This window comes from Genypterus blacodes, unplaced genomic scaffold (assembly GCF_046128005.1).
Source record: "Genypterus blacodes isolate CSIRO-AG114 ecotype Tasmania unplaced genomic scaffold, CSIRO-AGI_Gbla_v1 ptg000037l_1, whole genome shotgun sequence".
NCBI lineage: Eukaryota > Metazoa > Chordata > Actinopteri > Ophidiiformes > Ophidiidae > Genypterus > Genypterus blacodes.
In genome coordinates this window covers 2,931,357-2,952,500 of record NW_027466850.1, presented here as the reverse complement: position 1 = coordinate 2,952,500, position 21,144 = coordinate 2,931,357, and the positions used below count along the sequence as shown (strand labels likewise).

The following is a 21,144-nucleotide window of genomic DNA, read 5'->3' as shown; positions in this document are numbered from 1 at the left end:
TGGAAGCCATTAAGACCTTCACTCCAAAATGGTTACACCTCACTGTGCAGAGCGACGCCGCTGAGAGGCTCTCCTAGCTTTCCCTCCTCAGGAACAGGCCCATAAATTCACTCCTTCCACTATTCCGCTCGCATCCATCATCTCCAGATTATGAGACGTTCATCCGCAGAAGATGAGCGCCGGAAAAAACAATTGTTGATTCCTTTTTGTTATCTTCTTACGTTTTATCTTCTCCGTCCCATAGAAGCGTCTGAGGCTCGTTTTCAATCCGAGCTCTCGACAGAAGCAGGTGCAGCTTTGCGTGATGGGAAGTGTTTACGTTAAACACGCATCTGTGGCTGCTTCAGGTCCAGTCGGGGAGGAAGATGAGGGCCTTGTTTTCTCCCGTGCAGCTGCAGCCACACACAGGTGGTTGTGAGTATGTAAAGCAGGGATGAAGCGTAAAGCAACACAGCATATTGTGGACAACCAGAAAGCAAACGGTGCCGCATATGGAAGTGTTGATTTATGGTTTCACGTCCGTGTAAATCCAACAAACAGCCGACACGATGTGACGCACAGACATCTGCTGGGTGTGAGAAACAAAACAACACACTGTCCAAGATGTTTAAGATCCTACAGTTACTTAGATTGAGTACTTAAACGCTTGAGCCATGCAGACAGACGGTAAGATCATGAAATGTATGCGTCCTTATGTTTTATGTGGACGTGTTTAATGAGCCTTTGACATTAACTCGCAGCTCTAAGTGCCGCGCAGGTGCAGTGACGCAGAATTGGCGTCACGCTTACAGAATCTGTCCCTCAGTTGTCTCAGTCGCCTTCTGCTCTGTTGTTCCGGCCTCTGCTTGTGTTTCTAAGTATTGCCCACCTGCTTCTGATGCCTGACTGCGACTGAGGCTGGTCCAGTAGATTGCTCGTCTACTGGAGGGTTCCTGGTTCCATTCCGGGCCGTGTGTTGTTGCTGTTGAACCCCTGACTGCTCCTGGTGTGCAGGTTGGATCGTTGCATGGTATGAAGCTTCTATCGGTGTGTGAATGGGTGAGTGTGAGGTCAGTGTAAAGCACTTTGGATGAAAGCACCGTATAAGTTAAGTCCATTTACAAAGTAGCAACAATGTGAGAGCCATAACAATAACAGTGAGCAGGACACTTCTGCACTCCTCCATTAGCACTCAGCACATTACTCTGACTTCATTTGCATTTGGAGGCCATTAACACACACACACACACACACAGACACACACAGTGAATGTGATGGATCTGTGCAGCCACACACACAGTCACTCGCTCAGATCATCATAGAAGCGCTAAGGTGTTACAGGTCACAGTTCATCCTGTGATGCTAACTCTCTCATGCAGCAGGTCAATGTGTTTCAGGTCAAAGGTCAGGTTTCTTTCTGCTCTTGTGTATATGCAGTTAGAAATTGAAACACAGATAAAACACAAATGAATGAACTTCTCACTCTGAGGGAAATAAGATAATAAAATTAATTTCAGAAAGTCTGGAAATATAAATTCTTTAACAAATTCATTTTTCAGCAATACAAAGTCAAAGTCATTCAGGATTTGATTTGATGCTTTCAAGGCTACAGGTTTTGGAAATTTTCTACTTTCTTTAAAACAGAGATTTGAACAAAATGCCTCATATGACTGAAGAAAAGCAAAACCTTTCACCTGCCAGCAGCTGTGTTGATGTGAATGTGTTGAATTTAAGATCTGAATCTGTAAAGTAATTCACAGTTTCCTGAAAGACTAGAAATACGACCCCTGATACATTGATGATTGATTGAATTGAATTGAATTGAATTGACCTCTTCCTCTGTTCTGTTAGCGTGCATGTGTGATGCGTTTACTGTCTCAAGGACTCTGAAGGTTGTGTCAGGAAGCTCAGAAGCAGCAGATCCGTGTGTGTGTGTGAATGTGATGTGAAAACACACCCATCAGTCATCATCTTCATCGGGAGGACGCTCGCTGACATCTTTTGCTTTCCCATTTATTCCGGTTCAATTCATAATATTACAAATCAATACAGTAAATATGAAGACAAAGTAAGAGTGAATGGTCGCTCTGTCCTGAGGCATCACTGTGAATCAACTGGACTTATACTGGTGGAGAAATGTTGCCCCATCTTAAGGATTTTAGGGATAGAACATTATCTGGATCTGCTGATCTACAGCTCCATCTCTCTACCCTCTGATTGCTCCGTACTTGGCCTAAGTATGAACTTCCTGCTGGGACGTCTACCTGTTCCTGGAGGTCACTCCCTCGGTGAACAGGTGGACAGAACTCCCATCAGCCAACTCAGCATTTCCCCTCGTCCTGTGGAGCAGGATGCACACTTTAAGCCAAATCACCCTGGTAACCTGCCCACTGCACTCATTTGAGCCGTATCCATGACGTCTGTCTCTGGGCTCACAGTAACCAACTGAGAGTTGTGGAAAAGCCTTGGTTATCTTTAAACTTCTTTATCGGAATTAATTTGCATCTGGTTTTATGAAAACAAATCTGAGTGGATGTAAATTAGCTTTGTCTTCCTTTCAGAGGAAGAAACAGGAAGTGTAAATATTCAGCAGGAAGAGAGAAACATTCCCCAGAGTTGCACATTAATACTGTGGGTGTTAGACAGAGACGGAGATGTGGACAGAAAGAGGAAGATGAATGAGAAATAAGAAAATGTCTCTCAACCTCGTCAGATTTCCGGCGTATTCCCCTGCAGATGTTCCAGCGTTTCCCATTCAGACCTAATTGCATCAATAAATGCACAGAAATGTTCCTCACACTTTGAGAGATAATACATCTTAAATGTGCCGAACGTGTCTGATGAGCCGGACGCCTGCACACGTTGGCTCAGGACAATGTGTGGCTTTGATTAGATCTCTGCAGGGTTTCTCTCACTCTCATCTGTATTATTAGATTTTTTCTCAATATGCAGGGAAGCTGCAGCCTCGGATTCATGTGTGGAGGCTTCACGTCAGCACAGGAAATCACTTCACAGTGGACAAGCAAATAACAAAGAGCCCAGCCAGAGGAGAGAGTGTGTGTGAGTCTCTGTGTGTGTGTGCGTGTGTGTGTCTGTGTGTGAGAGAGAGTGAGACAGTGAGTGAGAGCGAGTGATAGAGTGAATGTGAGAGTGAGCGGGTGAGTGAGATGGTTGAGAGAGTGAGTGAGAGGGGGAATGAAAGGGTGTGTGAGAGTGAGAGAGAGAGAGACTGGCAGAGAGTGAGAGAGACTGACGGAGTGACAGAGTGAGAGTGAGAGACTAGCAGAGAGTGAGAGAGAGACAGACAGGGGAGAGAGAGAGTGAGAGAGAGACTGATGGGAAAGAGAAGGTGAGATAGACTGACGGAGAGAGAGAGAGAGTGAGAGTGAGACAGACGGGAGAGAGAGCGTGAGAGTGAGACAGACGGCGGCGATAGAGAGAGAGACTAGCAGAGACAGAGAGAGAGTGAGAGAGATACTAGCAGAGAGAGTGAGCGAGAGACAGACTGGGGAGAGAGAGTGACAGGGCGAGAGAGAGAGAGACTAGCAGAGAGAGCGAGACAGACGGGAGAAAGAATGCTGAATGAATTACAGCTTTATCCAAATTATTAACAGATAAAATTCTAACTCTGGCTAACTCTTTATATCTTATGCGTAGGGATTTAACGACAAAGCTGCATGTGACAAGAGTGTGTTTGTTTCCTCAGGACTCCTCTGCAGCTGTTCTGTGTTGTGTTGAAATCTGCACTGGAGCATTTTGTAGCATATTTAGTTTGTTAACTCTCACCCAGACAACGACTCCGGCAGAAGAGCAATATGGAGACAAACAGAGAGCAGGAGCGCTGTGGCAGCTGGGAGGCACTAATGATGGGAAGGTAGATTATAATTACACAACTTAGACAAATAGCATTTTAATTAGCATAAAAGTCTTACATCACGGCAAATGTTCCCAAATGCAGAACTCTCAACAAATCACGAACGAGGGAAAACAAACGCTCGGATGCTGAATCTATGTTTACTCCGTATAAAGTTTCCTTCACCGGCTCACAAATCAACACCAAAAAGCCGAAACAATAATAAGTTCAATGAAATGACAGTAGAAAAGCTAACTGTGGCTGTCTGCTGGTCTAATGACACCAATGTCAGCCCTGTGATGGACGTGTTGTTGATCAGGCCTTTATTCATCCCCAGCAGCCGCTTCTAGTAAAGTAAAGCATCTCAGTGTGTGTCAAACCTTTTGATAAGGAGGCCAAACACACAGGCTGGTGTCAATTTGAGCCCCGCGGCCGGCTGCACTCAGCCATCTTCCTTTTGTAGCGGCCTTGGAAATTGCCATCCAAAGCAATCAGAAAAGTTTTGATGAATATATATCGGCTTCCAGAAAGTTCTGATGTGACACATTTACCCACTGAAACACACAGCGCACACACACTCTCACACACACACACACACACAGAATAATTACGCCCCTGACAGGCCGGTCCAGTCCTCATATCACACAATCACACCGTGCAGTTACCGATGTGGATTGACGTTTGAATTAGGTGCTGCGGCGGCGGCTGCGGCGGCGGCTGTGGCGGCGGCTGCGGCTGCGGCGGCGGCGGCGGCGGCGGCTGCACATTCTCCCAGGTGAGAGGAGCTGGTGTTCTCTGTCGCTATGGGAGACATGATATCCTGGGCGTGCATCATCATAATAATAAGTATTCCCCCACCTGGCATCATCCTCATCCCCCTGAGGAAGGTCTGCAGTATCAAACACCGGACCAGCAGGTTGTCTGGGGCGGAATTCTGGTCCTGGTCTGATGAATGAATCATTTCCTTTCATGTGTCTCTCAAACACACACAGAGTAGCATTCTGGAGGACATCAAATACAGGGAGGATGAGAAAGAGGAGGGAGAGGGAGAGAGAGAACATAAACACAGAGCTGTCATGAATTTATAAAAACACTTCTCTGTGAAAAACAGATGGCGGAAATGAAAGAAAGGGATTTGTGTTGAATATCTTTTAAAGGAACGTTTCCTTTGATCCCTGCGAGCGCACAGACAGACTAAATGTCTCTTTAACTTTCTGGCACTGTTCTCTCCTTCCCCCTGGTTTGTGTGGCTGTCAGCTTTTCATTAGTATGATTAAGAGCTTGGGAGTAATTGCACCTCCGTCCTCTCAAACACTCTTATTTCATTTCTCCCTGTGAAGATGGCCGCCCGCCCGTGAATGCGCCGTTTGTTATTCGGCCCCATCGCAAGCCGTTGCCTCAGTGCGAGTCCTAATTGGGCTTCCCCCCACTTCAGTCCTTCTTTAGAGACCCAATGTGTGGCAATGTGCGGCACTTGTTGCAGGTGATGGGACAAAAGCAAGAAAGGTTCTTCATCGACTGAAGAATTTCCTGCGTTATTGCCCTAATATCAGCTCTAAACGTTCTATGACTCCGAATCCAAAAGCTTAATTGATATCCAGACTCTGAGTATAATTTGATGTGCCTGCTTTGTAATAACACGCATTTCCTTTTGAGTAGTCACAATGTGCCCAGCCTGCACTTCTGTAATGGAGGCAGGATTACTCGTCTTAATCAGAGGATTTCACGCCTCAGCTGCCTGCATCAGGACGAGAACCCACCTTCATATTTTCCGATCCCTAAAGAGTTCATCTTTGATTCCAGAGTCGCTTCCAAGCAGAGGTCTAATCCTGGTGAAACACATCATCACAAGGTTAAGCCAACTCACAGAGACACAGAGACACGGAGGGAGCGCAAAGGAATACAAATGTCAGTTTAAATTGCGTAAGGGAACTTATGAGAAATGAGGGATTATCAGCGTCAGTCTGTGATTCTTAGTTCAGCCGAGTCCGTCCACCTGAAACTTTTAAAGACGAGAGAGAGATGGAAGCACAGCGGCAGAAAGGGTCGTATAGAGTGACACCCGAGGCCTGAGACGACTCGGGCCGGCAACTGGGCAACCGGGCAACGATCTCTCTCCCCACATTCCTCAGCTGTAATATTCCCGCTGACATAAAGGGACGATCGCTCCGATATCTGTAACACGAGGGAAATCAGTGTCTCGGCGAATGTACTTTAAGTTTCCGTTCTGTTTTAACCAGAGGAGGAACTACGTGTCAGAGATTTATTATAGTCTCCCAGCCTTACAAATGCTCAGGCAATTCGGTCAACTTCAGCAGTAAATTGGCTTGTCACATGAGATAGTATTACTGTGATGAACGGAAAATGCCACACAGCACATTCAATCATGAAGGATGGGAATTATATTAACATTTAAATGAGACAGTCATGGTCCAGTGATAGGAGAAGATTTTAGTGTTTATGTGTGGAATGATGTATTACAAGGAAATCACAAATGAATCTCACTGTATTATTACATGGCCGCGGGGGCGACTTGCTCTATTTGTAAATATTGTTGTGATGAAGCTGATTTGATAAGTGATCTTCAGAGCGATTAGCAGTTTGTACACCGCCGCTGCAAACGGAAGCTGCAGATTAAACCGAGCGACGCCAGCGTTTCACTGAATTCGGAACTTCTGATTCCCGACGCCGCAGCTCTAGCAGCCTGTAAGCAATCATAGTGAAAAACGTGTCCAGAGGGGATGAAGGGGAAAAATGAAAGCAGCGAGAACAGCCAGTGACCTTTGCCGACTCCTAGTATGATAAATGTCAAAGGTTTTCTGTTTTTAATTTGTCAGAGTTTCCAGGGAAGCCTGACCTATGCCTGCTTTCAGCCACAGTGTTCCCATCACAGCAGTCGCTGAAGCGGCACCTCCAAACCTATTACTACCCGCCTCTGCTGAGGCTGCTGCTGTCAAAGCTGCAAATTAGCCCATTTGCAACCTTTCATAATGCACTGTAGCAAGGAACAGCATGTTTTTCGGGCGTCGGGCCGACACGGAGCGATGTAATGTTCCGCAAATGTGACACGTCGCGGGCCGGCCGCAGAATACGCCGGCAGATTTGGCAGGTGCCATTTTTGTGCAGCGCTGCGATGCTTTATGCTTTAGGCTTCATGCTTTCATCAGCAGCTCTGACCCGTCTGTGCTCACTGTGTCCACGCAGGAGAAACAGCAGCCTCTATATATTACTGTAGTTTGCTGTTTGTAAATTGAGATGCTTTGATATGAACATGTCACAGAAGTAAAGGAGTAATAGTAATAAAGAAATGAAAGAAGTAAACAGTTGAGAAAATAAATAATATCTCATCAAAGTAACTTAACTAACTAACTTTAACTAACTTAGACCACCAACAGTTGCATCTGATCTACATGACGTTAAAGGTGAAACACGGAAGTTGCTTTTGAAAACTATTCTGGAAACAAACGTTAATTAGTGAAGCTGTTTTTGGAATAAATGAGAGAACAAAACATTTTAGAATAGAAGATTAAGTGGTGAAAGAATGAAGGGTGTGTGTGTGTGTGTGTGTGTATGTGTGTGTGTGTGTGTGTGTGTGACCAAAGCTTAGTCATGTGTGTCCGTCACAGCGAGCTCGTTCAGCGCCAGCACAGAAAGCCGAGCATGTGTAAGCCGGCATGATCCGTGTTCCTGATGGCGTCCCAGCGAGGGTGCTAAAGGCCTGAACCATGGAGCTCTCGGCTGCTCTCCACTTCCTGCGACAGTACAAACCCTACGGAGGACACCGCTCAATTAAATCATCGTCCTATTACTCTCGCTTCGAGAGAAGTGCGTATCAGGCGGCTCCAACAACGCCACACGCAAGGAACCTTCGTCATTGAGTTCAGCTCAGCTTTCAACGCCGCCAACCTGTGATTCACAATCTCCATTTCTCTCAAGGACTCGCTGCATAGAAAAGCAGCTAGACCACCAGCTGAACCACACGCAGGCTGGAGGAAGAGGTCACGATCACGAGAGTCACGAGCTCCAACGACGCATCACAGCGGCTTTGAACCGTAAATGAGAAGATATTGAGTCTGAGGCGGAGTTTGTGAGCTGAATCATGATATTCATGATCAGAGTCAGGAGGCCTTGGATCAGAATGAAGCTCCCACCCTGATTCACGAGCGCCGTCACAAAGGGAAGCTGGTGAATGTTGAGGACCGCAAAGACGTTATGAGCCCACAGAAGCATCGAAGAGAGAATAGAGCAACATTTTCCTTTTTAAAGAAAATAGCGTGAGACATCAGGAAAGGAATAAGAAAGATAAATAGAGTGAGTGATTGGACTTTGATTTGTTTAGTGAGAGAGGCTTTGATTACAGATGTGTAATACAGGAGCAGCAGCACAATAATCGCCCTCCTTTGTTCCCTGATCAATGAACAGCCGGCCCCCATGCAGACGCTCCAGTCGATTCCACATTAGACTCCATCTTCTTTTCATAATGGACATTCAGGTTTCTGCCTCCTCCTCCTCCTCCTCCTCCTCATCGTGTGTTTTTCAAAAGCAGTGTGGTGTTTGTGATGAAAGTGGCCCGGGTGGTGCTCAGGTGGAGGCGTCTGCTTGAAGAGTTGCACACAGAGTCGTGTTCAGAGTTGTGTTTCAGAGTTTTGCTTGAGGGGAACACAACAGCACTCGGTGTCGTGTCACATTCCATTTGTGAGGACGTCAGCTAAGCATCTGATCTCCTGTCAGGGATCAGATCTGAACCCTGGGTGAAGCCCGTGCCGCGTTCACTTTGCCAATTCTGACAAAGACGGAAAAGTAAAGACGGAAAAATCCTCGTCTGAGATCCAGTAAAGCTCTTCAGCACGCGGTGAAGCTGCAGCAAACTGACCTTCAACCCGCAACACACACATCTCACACACTCTCTGGGCTCCAAATGATGCCGGCTTGGACCTTTTCCAAGCTCAGATGGAGGATTGTGGTCCTGTAGGGAGGAGAGGAGGCGAGGAGGTGATGCTTCCTCTGCCCTCCGCTGTTAATGAGTGTGTCTGGACGGACCAATACGGGGTTAAAAGAGAAAAAGGGTCATCAGAGGGTCCAACGCCATCCATCAAAGGATCAGATGTGGGTGTGTGTGTGAGTGAGAGAGAGACGAGGTAGAAATTGGTGAAATGTCTCTCCTCTCCTCTCCTCTCCTCTCCTCTCCTCTTCTCGCTGTGTTCAAGGTGATCGGTTCTTGCCTTGGTCTCTGTTTCAGCCAAAGCTTTTTCCAGTACAGTGGATCTATTTATTGTTTATTTTGCAGTGCTCCTGTCTCTGTAGCTGCTGTGTGAGACTCTAGGTGTGTTAGACTACATGTGTGTTTGAATCAGAGAAGAGAACAAGAGAAATGTCATGAGACCGTCTATTGAAAAGACATTGGTTCATGACTTTTCATTCCTGGCAGCATCACCAGTGTTTCTTCATCGTTTCTATCTTTTAGTTTGAAGTACAGAGATAAGATACGTGTGTTTCTTTGACGATGAAAGGTTTGAAGTTTGAATGAATTGCGAATGCAGAAGAGAACACAAAAGTCCTGCAGGTTCATTCCTCTCTGTTCTCTCCATGTGATAGATTTCATTCTAGAGACAATCACCTTTATTTGATTGTGATATATTGCTGTTGCTCATAAAGGAAACAGAAAAGCCTTCGTTTAAGCCGCTAACGGTTGATCTAATAGCTTCAAGTCTGCAACAAGACTGTGCAGGAAACAAAGCCTTTGCAGTATAAATGCTAATTCCGTTGCGTGTCCATCGATTGTCTGGTTTACTGTGCGTCTCCTCCAGACAAATGACACTATACATTATTCACTGCTCTCACACTCCTGGAGGCTGTGACAGTAAAAAAAGGAACCGGCGGCTCCGGCTGCTTACGCGCCCGTAAATTCACGATGATCTGAAATGGAACCGTCATTTTCCACCGCAACAACACTCACTGTTGTTTTTGTGTCTGCGCTGTAGTTTTCCCTGCTTGTCTGGTTTGACCTGGACATCGATGGCCTCTGTTGCAAAATGAAAGAGTTTCAGCTGCGCGAACAAACAAAAGAGCGTTAGGGGTCGAGAGTTGAAAGTGGAACATAATCCCACTTCAAGCCTGCGTGTGTGTTTGTGCCACCCAGGGAGGCTCTGATATCGGATCTTACCCCGTAAACGCATCCTGAAGTTTGAGACGCTGGCTGGAGCCGTCGTCTTTAGTTTGGTTGATCTTCCTGCACGTCGTTTGGCTTGTTAATGGAATTTCGGCTAGGATGGTTCAATTGGAAATGAATAACGATGTTTATTAAGGATTTATGGAATCGGATAAAGGTCAGGGAACATCACGCGTGACATTTTCTTAAGAAACGAGAACATGTGAACGGACGGGAGCTCCCCTGAGATCACATCCTCCTGCTGAAGAGACTGGAGCCTCCTCACAATCAGGGCCATGATGTGGAGGGTTGCGCAATATTGTGGCAGAGTGTCTTACGTCTGAAAGAGTCTTTATTAATGTAATCAGTCGACTGTGTCTCCTCATTACTGATTAGCAGCTTGTCTTTGGTTGCAGTACCATAAGGAACCAACAGGTGGGGCTCTCTCCTATCCCCCATTTCCACATATTAAGAAGTTACATAAGCAGATTTTGTGGGATTTGTGAGGATTGAACTTGTACTTTTGGTTGCAATAACAAACCCGAGGAGACGATCTTTCATTAGTGAGTTGATCTGCATAAATCTGCGGTATAATACCAAAGTGAGATGTTCTCCTGGAGCAGACGTGTCCCTCTGACGTGCCCCTGTGTGTGTGTGTGTGTGTTTGTGTGTGTGTGTGTGTGTGAGCGGGCCGCCCATGTCTTTTGTAATTACAACGACAGCAGCGATGTGACCCACAGAGGCTCCATCAGATCTTTTATTCAGGTATAAGTGGGTGGGACGACACCACAAAGCACAAGACGCTCCATTTTTCAAGCTATGTCAGAGTAATGCCTCTTATTATCCCGCTCACATGCCAACCATCTGCATTACAGGCAATTTGTCGTTTCGCTGGCATTCCGTAGAGCTTAGTGCTATGATTCACACACACACACACACACATGTACAGTACATATATGTATGATTTAAAAATGGATTCAGATTCTCAATGACACTTAAACTGCAGTGTGAAAGAGTCCAGACAGGCAGTGTGTGTGTGTTCTGTGTGATTGCGAGCTTCCTGTCCCTGTCAGACAGGTGGTAGCAGAGTGAGATACAGTGCGAGTGTGTGTTGTGTCAGCACATGCCCGCGTTGTATAACTTTATGAGCTCTGCACTGTTGCAATGAGTCACAGGCTGCAACCTTACAACTGTTTATTTGCGCCATTGTAAATATCAGCAGCTTTGCGTTTAGACTGTTCTGACTGTTTTTAGGCTGTTTATCAGGCGATTGTTGTATTAATGAGGCGTTCAGGGTTGCGTTTCATTCATTCAGACTGCAATCTCACAAAAACCACACTGTTAAATGACTGAAGACATAAAGGAAGATGTAAGCTTCACTGGACTCTTGACACTGACCCTCTGTAGAATCACACAATCTGTCACAACGGTGGCGTCTAAGCAGCACGACGTGACGTGGCTACACTTTGAGTCATCGCCACTGAACCCACTGAAGGGAGATTTATGGACACAATGTGCAAAAAGCTGAGAACATCAACATAATCTTCCTGCTGCGACGCCGCACGCCGCAGACTTGCTGCATCTTGTCTGCATTCCACAGCCGACTGAGGGAAGAGGCTTGTGGAAAATTCCACCTTTGTGGCTTTTAGGAGAGAGATAGGAAAGATAGGAGAGGATCTTAGTTAGTAGGAGGCAGAGTGTAAACATAACGTATTTAAATGAAGACAAAGCATCTTTCGGTTGTTTTGTATATTTACTAAAGGTCAAAGCTGCTGATGGAACCAGATTTAGTCTCAACTAAGTCATAGGTGAAAGGTGAAGGAAGCAATGTGGTAATGAACATTTGGTTGGAGCTGTAGGTGTAGGTGAAACTCTTACACACTCCCCTATAGCAGCCATACGTTTACAATGCACACACACATCTAAACATGAATCTCACTGTAGAATGAGGAGGTGTGTAAACCTGTTTGGACCTCCACAGACACACAGGATGTTGTGCCTGATCACTCCATGTTATTGTCTGACATAGAAATGAAATTGGTTTTCTTTTGGTTGATTTGAGTCTCAGCTTCATTTGGCTGCTGGAGTTTTATTTCTCAGTTCCCCCCAAAATCCTCCAGTTTGAGTTTGAGCTCCTTCATGTTCACTGTCTTTAAAGCACAATCATTCACAGAGATTAAAATCTGTCCACTGGGTTTTTTTTTTTGCATTCACACAGCATGAATCAGCATCCCAGAGGGGGAGACGCAGGATTGGCTCATCCGGAGATAAATCCCCGCTCGCTGACATGTCAGAGAGAATCATTCCCTCTTGATATTCATGTATGTATCTGTGTCTCTCCATAGGAAGAGATACCTGATAGGGAAACATACATATTGATGAAAACACATCAGGGCAGATCTCAAACCTCCAGTTCAACAAATTCAAACTCCATTAGACAATAGAGATCCTTCATTCTTAATTACTCCTGTAAATATTAGGATCTGATAATAGAGGGAGTGAGTTATATTGTTATTAGTGCGTTTCCTTAGATAAAGATATGAATTCTTCCTTCTCACTCTGGAGCCCAACCCTCAGAACGCTGCTGGAGAGGGAGCAGTGCATCTTTCATGTCCCAGCACAGCAGCACATATCTTACCTGAGAGTGAAGGAGACGCAACGAGCTGCTGCCCTGGGGCCTCTGCGCCATAATACCCCCCTACCCCCCCCACCCCACACACACACACAACACCCACCTACCCCTGTTCCGTGTGGTCCTCAAAGTGGGAAATAGAATAATCTGCTCTGCCATCTCCCTGTTATGGATTATGCAGTTATTCTCCCAGCACGTTGTTGTGCAGGGGTGTACACACACACACACACACGCACACACACACACACACCATACTCACAGCTTGTTAGGTCGTACATTACATGTTACATTCAACATTGCAGTGGTGGTGCGGTTACATAGACTGTAAATAACATCAGGTTGTCAGGACGATAAAGTGAAATCTTGAAACCACAAAAAAAGGTTGAAACCAATCAGGCCTAGATTTTGCATAACTTTTGCTCACCGCAGTGAACTGAGAGCTGCTCACTTTCATTGCAGTGCAGCATTCCAGGCAAGCTGAGACATGAGTGTGTTGTTGGCTGTGTGAGGGAGTCGGTTAAACTGGGTGGATGTAAAGAAATGGGTCACACACACTTGCTACTTTTTTGACTTACTAGTGAAGAATACGGAATAATAATTGTATTAAACATCGGGGGTCACGTCCTGAAAGGTGTGTTGGGGTAAAAGTGTGAAGAGGGAAGGAGTGTGTGATGTAATGTATCCTCTGCTCTCCACTTAAATCTCCTCAGCACTTTACAAAGTACTGAATTTGCACAAAAGTGCAGTTTTTCCCATTTGCTTCTCTGTCAGCGTCTTCACTCACACACTGAATTACATCTCATAAACAACACACCTAAGGAAACAACTTCAGCAGAGTGGAGTTGGTCAGGTAGACGTGTTGTGGCTAATCCTTAAATGGAACAAATAAAATGTCAGGATCATCAGAGACTTTGTGGGTCTGAGTCACGACTCATCCGCCTCAACGCAACATCGGGGGCTTTAGACGTGGAGCAAACTGGTTGATATTGCAGCAAAAAGGATTCAAAGTATCATCAGATCATTTTAAATTATAATAGAGAAAGCTGTTGTGCGTGACGACAAAATGCAACTACAACAAAACATGTTGTACGTAGTAAAGAGTTAGTGAGACAAAGCTTTTCTGTGGGGGGAGGAGATGGGTTTGGTTGCTGAGCAAAAGGTCTATATTTGGGAGTGGACTGACTTCAAGGCAGCCAGGGGGCGTGGCTTAACTGGGTTACTGCGTTGCCATTGGTGGATCTGAGAGACAAAAATGCCTGTACCTGGTGCAGGTAAACAGACTGACATCAGGCACAGCTGGGGTGGATTTGGTCTCCCTGCAGAGATCCAGCTTCAGTCAACCTGCTGCTCCAGACCAGGACACGACTCTGCTGACTTTGCTCTGGAGCAGGTTTGGGATGATCCGTGTCGTACGGTGCGTTTAAGTGAGGATAAAGAATCGAGAATTTTTAGTATTTATTCAAAATGTCGTTAACCACTTTTCTGTTGTTTTCTCAGGTCTCATCTCTAAATGTTGCATCATCATTCAGGTGAGCAGAGGACAACAATCAGCTTTTTATGGTGAGTAAAACTTCTATTTATCCACTAATGAAGTCTCAGAGAGGGGATGTGTGAGCAGAAAGTGTTTGGTTAGAGGAGAGCGAGGCGTAATGGAGGCTGATTTTCTGTAGGGTTTGGTCTCTACATGTTTAATGGCACTCTGAGGTATTCAACAAGGCTCAAAAGACTCCAGAAGGATGGAAAACAGTAAAAACAGGTCCTGTCTTGTGCACGGAGAGGCCTGCCAGGCACACCCTTCACACACACACACACACACACATTCACACGCACACACACACACCTACAAGGGGACAACGACATGTATTTGTGCCTCTGTCTGTGACAAGTTTTAATAAAAGGAATCTCTTTTCATATTTTTGTACATTTTTAGTAAATCTGCTGCTTCTTTCCTGACAGAAACAGAATAAACAGCACCGCTGGGCGCATTGAGGAGAAACATCTCTGCACAGCGTTTCCTCCAAAGTGACAGCAGCTCACTCATTCCTCATGAAATCATCCATGTATTCTATCCTTCATTCCACCGGAGTCTGTGTACATCGCCAATCAGATTTCAGTGGTCTGAAGAGTAAGAAACATGGAATTTGTCATCTGGAGCTCTGCAAACATCACTGAGGCTTGGAAGTTTCTGCAACTTTTTCGAATAAATATTGATGTAACTGTCAGAATAACCTGCTTGTGTATCTTCTAATATGCTTTGATGTCAACCTGATGAATTGTTGAAGCAGTTATACACAAGCACAGAAGAATGTCGTCCCCCTCCTCACGTTGCCATTGAGACAGCGATCGCGTTGCCCAGCACACGATGCACTTTAGAGTTTACCGCAGGAGCGCCGAGTGCTGGCAGCCGAGCATTACGCCCGTTGGTCTGTCACTCACAGAGGTTGTTATGTCCTTTTCGGTCCTCGTGCCCTTCATTCTCAAATACACGGCAATTACGTAATGACTGCTAAAGTCCCACACCGCCTCGTCCTCAGGAAACGCTGCGGGGCTCGTCCAAGAGTCACTTTGTTGCTTGAGTTTACTCATCTTATAATTGCACCAATGGAAGTTGGACGTAATCAGATTGCATTGTATTCTACAACAAAAGGCAGCACACGTCATTTTTCAAAAGAAATTTAATGAACATCTTTTGATCTATTTTCTCTAAAGAATATAGTTTTTCCCCCCCATCAGGTTTCAGCCAATTCTCAGCGGGGCAATTAACCTGTCTCATTAGCACAGGACGCTTTCAAAGCCTTAATTATCGCTAAATGGGCAGCTGGAAGTTATCTGCCTGCTACACCGAGACTTGAATCACCCAACTATAATGCTTCTGCCCAATTAAGATGGAGGGAGCACCGTGACTGAGCAAACAGAAGCATAGATTGGCAGATTGGCAGAGATTCACACTGTTGTATTGAGCCAAAGAGTATTTAGAACAGAAAGGTTGTTAGGTGTTGACAAAGCCTCCTGAGGTCTGAGGCTAAGGCTTTTTTTTACTACATGTCAAAATAATGATGACGTCACCTTGTACAAATTGAAGCCTTTAAAAAAATTAGTATAAAGGAGAAAAGTCTGCTTCTCTTAATCTATAATAAAAGCAAAGTCTCAGATGGTAGAAACAGTTGTTGCTCTCTCCAGCAGAGGCTTCTTCTGCCCTCTGCACCTCAGCCTGTTGTTCACCTTCCTGTTGGAGGCAATAACGAGCAGAGGGCTCACCGCTGCGTAGAGAGCAGAGAAGAATATCCGCAGGTCAGAGATGAGCAAGAGGCCCACCGTCTTTTTCACAGTGAGTGTGTAAACCCAGAGTGCGTTATCTACTCCGTAGAGAACCACGTACAAGGTCACCAGCGCTACCACAGCCTTGGCAGCACGTTGCTCAGCCCCCCCGCTCCCCCCGCCCCCGCCGCCGCTGCTGCTGCGGAGGCCCCGCACCTGCTTGCTGTGCTTGTAAAGGAAGACCAGTATGATAAGACTTGTTAGGGCCATAAGGGCCATGGGTACGGCGTCCCTGGTCACCTGGGCCGCCCCGACGGCAGCTTTGGATTGCTTGGAAGGAAATCGAGCGTGACAGTATTTCACATAGATGCCGTGGTTTGACACAGTGGAGATGTTTTTTTTGGCTGTAATAAAGAGTAGAGCAGATGTGCTAATGGAAGTGTTGATGGCCCAGACGCAGAAGAAAATAAGCCATAAATACTGGGCAACCAAGCTGCGGACGGTTGCCCAGTGTGACCCAGGAGGAGCGATGCTCAGGCACTGGTAGGCGCTCAGGATGAACGTGAGCCAAATTGAAAGGGAGCGAGATAGACGATAGATGAAGTTGACAGCTTTACAGCCGGCGTTGTCAAAGACATGAGCTATCTGAAGGGTTTCCAGCGTCTCCAGCAGTAGAGTTCGCACCCCCACCACCACCAGGTTGGCGGAAGCCAGGAACAGGAGGATAGCATCAGCCGGCTGGAGTCGGCTCTCCTGGTATAGAGACAAGAGGAAGGCCACGATGATGGCGCTGTTACCAGGGACTCCCACAACAGTGAGGGACACATAGAGAAACCCACGAACTACAGACTCTGAGGACATTCCTGCAAAGGGAGAAAGCAGTACAAGGCAGCGTTGTCAAAGCTGTAGCGTAGACCAGATGTTTTTTGTTAAGGCTTTCTAGGATCTCAAATAGGATTGTAGAAAAGTCCTACCTGAGAGCGTGTGTGTAAGCCGATGAGGTGTGAGGTGGTCTTGTCCCTTTGACACACTGATCCCTCTTTCCCAGAGCTGCTGCTTATTTGTGTTCTTATACTCTCAAAGCGGCAGCAGTGGTTGGATTTATTTTGCACGGTCCATTGACTCCAGACTTCTCTTGCCTCAGCCACCAATTACTTGAGATCAATTCAGATGACTGCTTCTGTCCCTCCACTGCCTCCACTGATGGGATTCAGGCAGACGGCAAAACACTGACAAAGCTGTTCTAAGTAACTAAGATTCATTTACTCTGCACATCCAACTTGTGTGGGGAGAAGATGCGGTTGATAATGAATGGATAATAAGATAGAGTTATACTCAAAGGAAGATTAAAGTCATTTTTCAGTGTCTGCACTTCAATCAATGCAGACTCAGACAAAAGTTTTTTTAATAATAGCAACCGTATTATGCCGTCATTATGAAACATTGAGAACTTTTTGGATTTCAAATTTCTATAATCAATATTAAAAGACACAAGCTATTAAAGAGATCTGTTCCACTCTGTTACTTGGCAACCGACGCCACAGTGTCCTCCAGTGGAGAAAGATGAAATAAAGTAAAAACCAAAGGACATTTCAGTGTGAATGATGCATCACCTTCAGTTTGGTCTCATTTATGATTGAGTGATTCATCCAAAAGAAATGATTATTATGAAAAATTAAATTGACTTAAACTATTGGAACATTTTAAGGGCAAATCAGTGGAGCCAGGCATCTTTGATTTAGTAGGAGTTTGTCTCGTGCCAGAGAAAAGCTGTAAATAAATATTTATACAATTTTCCATTGGTACATGATGAGACATAATGTCCCTCAATGGAGTTTAGAGAGAAGATAGGACCACATTCATATGAAAACCAGGTCTGCATAAGAATAACATGGAGAGCAAAGCTGTAAAACTACGATTGTGTATGACCTCATCAGATTTATACTTTAAAGACCAAATCCACTTCAACTTCTTAATTTTTAAAAGAAGGTTAAAGAGTGTCCAGAGCAAGACAACACAAAACATAAATATATATGGATCCATATGCATATACAGTGTGAGTATGTATGTATACAGTCTGATATGTTAGTGGTATATACTGTATATAAATAAAAAAATAAAAAAACAACTAATGAAGCCACAAATCAACCTCATGTTTGGGGGAAAGGACAGATTTCTGAGCTGCAGGTTCGATGTTCTCCACATGTCATGATCCCAGGAGAACAACATGCTTGAACTTGCCATTTTAATTAGCTCTCTGAACCTGTAAACATATCATAAACACACAGGGAAATAACAACCCAGTGAAGCTTCATTCTGAGGGAACATTCCCAGAAGAAAAGGAACTTTCTGAAACAACACAGTGTCATGCGTCATGAAGTCCCAAGCTGAGATCTGCACGGCAACAGTATCAAATAAGTGTTAGAAGCTTCACTTTAAGATGCATTTACTTCCCAAAGATAGTCCTGGAAACCTTTAATACAAATTTCAGACCTCTGATGCATAAATCAACACATAGTTTTGAATCTAAGTGAAGCGAGTAACACCGAATGTCCCTGTGCCCCCAATTAGCGCAGACATGCTCTGTAATACAGCTAATTGTCCTGCTCCTCTGTGTCTTTTAACACGTTCCCAAGACATGCAGGCGAAGGGGAACTCAAAGCTGTTCATGTAAAAGCTGCTTAATGGTTCATTCAAGGCATAATGAGTCTGTTTTTGCTTCAACATGAACTGCACACAATTACCTCCTCAGGGGTTGTGTAACTGTTTTTTAACTCCATGGGGGAAACTCCATTCTAACTCCATTCTAACTCCATTCTAACACTCCAGCAGAGTGACGCTGCAGACCGGCATGGTGGGGAAGCTGAGCATCCACATATGGATCTGCAGATGTTCTTCATATGACCTTGGGCAGCTCAGTTATTTCTCATGACTATGAACAACTTCCCCCCCAAAAGTAAAACCAGAATAAATCTATAATGCAACCTGGAGCGCCTCCATTCATAAAACATCCTAATGTGACTTTCAGCCTCATTTCACATTTATGCAAAACTTAAAATTAATTTTATATCACGCCTGTGCGATAGGTTGATTTTTCAACGTATCTTTTATTGAAGACAGAAAGAAAATGAGCATATGGTAATTGGAAAATTTCTATAAAACATTGAAAAGAGGAGAAAATAATAATAATAAGCAAAAGGTGATAGGAGGAAACAAACAGGAAAGAAACTGAAAAACAAACCAACCAAGAAGATCACGCCTGCCTAGTAATTATGTGAGATGAATCATTTCCTTTTGCGTCTGGTTTAATTGATTTGACTCCTTCGGGGTCCCGTTGTTGCTATCAATGGACAGGACGCTGCCATAGAGTTTAAATGAGCCAAGCAGCTCTTACACATATGTCCCCCCCACACACACACTCCTCTGTCTTATTTATATCCAGCTGGACATCAGTGGAGCAAACGGTGTACCTGAGCTCAGAGCCTCAGACTGCAGTGTTTGTCCTCTGAGACGTCCTCCCGGGGCTGAATGGGGTAATGTCGTCCAATGATCTCCACAGGTATCAGAGACTATAAATTCAAATTAGATTGGCTATTAATTACAGCTTTACCGCCGCAGACTCTACTTAGCGTTTGCAATTTCAGGTAAGAATATATTTCACACTGAAAGATGACACTTTATATTAGACGATCTGGTTTCATTACTTTGATTTGTAACTCTGGATGTGTCTGAGTGTTTGTAACAGATTGATTCTCTGTGTCTGCTTTGCACATCGTAACCCATGCAGGCCTGTTGGTCATGGATCTGTGTGTGACCATCAAAGGGGTCTCCTTCCTCTTGCAGACAGGTATGGGTATCTTGGGGAACACAGTGGTGCTGCTGGCTTATGCTCAGATCATTTCAGTGGAACGCAAGCTCCTTCCTGTGGACATGATCCTGTGCCACCTGGCCTTTGCAAACCTGATGCTGCTGCTAACCCGCTGCGTCCCCCAGACCATGACCGTGTTCGGGCTGCCGCACCTGCTGAACGACGGCGGCTGCAAAGTGGTGATCTACGCCTACCGCATCGGCCGAGCCCTGTCGGTCTGCATCACCTGCATGCTGAGCGTGTTCCAGGCCGTGACCCTGGCCCCCGCTGGGCCCCGCTTGTCTGACTTGAAGCTCATGCTGCCCTCCCTGGTCATACCCACCTTTGCAGGACTGTGGTTCCTCAACATGGCCATATGTATTGCAGCTCCGTTCTTTTCAATGGCTCCACGTAATGGCACTGTGCCCGCCTTTACCCTCAACCTGGGCTTCTGCCATGTGGACTTCAGAGACGGTCTATCCTACGTGATCAATGGGGTTGCACTCTCTATAAGAGACTTCTCCTTTGTGGCCTTGATGTTGGTGTCCAGCAGTTACATCTTGTTCCTCCTCCACCGACACAGCCGGCAGGTGAGAAACATCCGCCGCTCCCAGGGAGCCGGAGCGGAGACCCGGGCAGCCAAAACCGTGGTCACCCTGGTCGTTCTGTATGTGGTTTTCTTTGGCATTGACAATGTGATTTGGATTTACATGCTGACCGTGGCGAAGGTGTCACCAGTGGTGGCTGATATGAGGGTGTTCTTCTCCTCCTTCTATGCTGCTCTCAGTCCCTACTTCATCATCTCCTCAAACAAGAAGGTCAAGGCAAAGCTTGTGTGTGCAGTTGACCAAGAGCAGCCATCATCCGTGGAGACGAAGGAGACGAAGGAGACGAAGGAGACGAAGGAGACGAAGGAGACAAATGACAAATGACTCACTGTGTATCTGCAAGACATTAAATTATCTTCAACATGTGTGCATGGACCATTGTGTCGTTTAGCTCAGCAATGGACTGTTTAGCAACTAGTATCTGTCTCCCAATGGTGTTAGTTTCCTGTTTTTCATTTTTTTAAACAACTACAAACTTGTACTGTATGTAGCCGCATTGTGGTTTGTGTGAGTGTGTAATGTGTGTTAACGTGAATATTATTTTATCAATGTTTATCAAAGCATGTCATTGGCATTACAGCGTACTTTACTGCTTTTCTCTGAAGATAAAGAAAATAGAAACTTTAATGAAATACACTCAAATGGCCATGTTTTGTTTGTTATATATGTACATAAAAATCAGGCTGCAAATAATAATCAAAAAATTAAATACAGATGTAAAAAGAAGCAAATTCATGTTTGTATTCATATTTTAACTTTTATTTATCTGCAGGGGAGGAAGCCAGCAGATGAAGCAGTTTTTAGTTGATCCTACTAACA

General features: G+C 45.2%; 2 protein-coding genes and 1 long non-coding RNA gene across 3 annotated transcripts; 2 read left to right on the top strand and 1 right to left on the bottom strand.

The window, feature by feature from the left end:
- The first annotated feature begins 13,896 nt into the window (after positions 1-13,896).
- On the top strand, positions 13,897-15,674 carry LOC142996364 (uncharacterized). Its single transcript, XR_012961753.1, has 3 exons — positions 13,897-14,026; positions 14,110-14,172; positions 14,569-15,674. It is a non-coding gene; the product is annotated as an uncharacterized LOC142996364 (long non-coding RNA).
- An 85-nt stretch (positions 15,675-15,759) lies between these two features.
- ora2 (olfactory receptor class A related 2) lies at positions 15,760-16,731 on the bottom strand. Its single transcript, XM_076147423.1, has one exon. The coding sequence runs from the start codon at positions 16,729-16,731 to the stop codon at positions 15,760-15,762; it is 972 nt and encodes a 323-aa protein (XP_076003538.1).
- A 2,879-nt stretch (positions 16,732-19,610) lies between these two features.
- Positions 19,611-20,649, top strand: ora1 (olfactory receptor class A related 1). Its single transcript, XM_076147097.1, has one exon. The coding sequence runs from the start codon at positions 19,669-19,671 to the stop codon at positions 20,647-20,649; it is 981 nt and encodes a 326-aa protein (XP_076003212.1). The 5' UTR covers positions 19,611-19,668.
- The last annotated feature ends 495 nt before the right edge of the window (positions 20,650-21,144 follow it).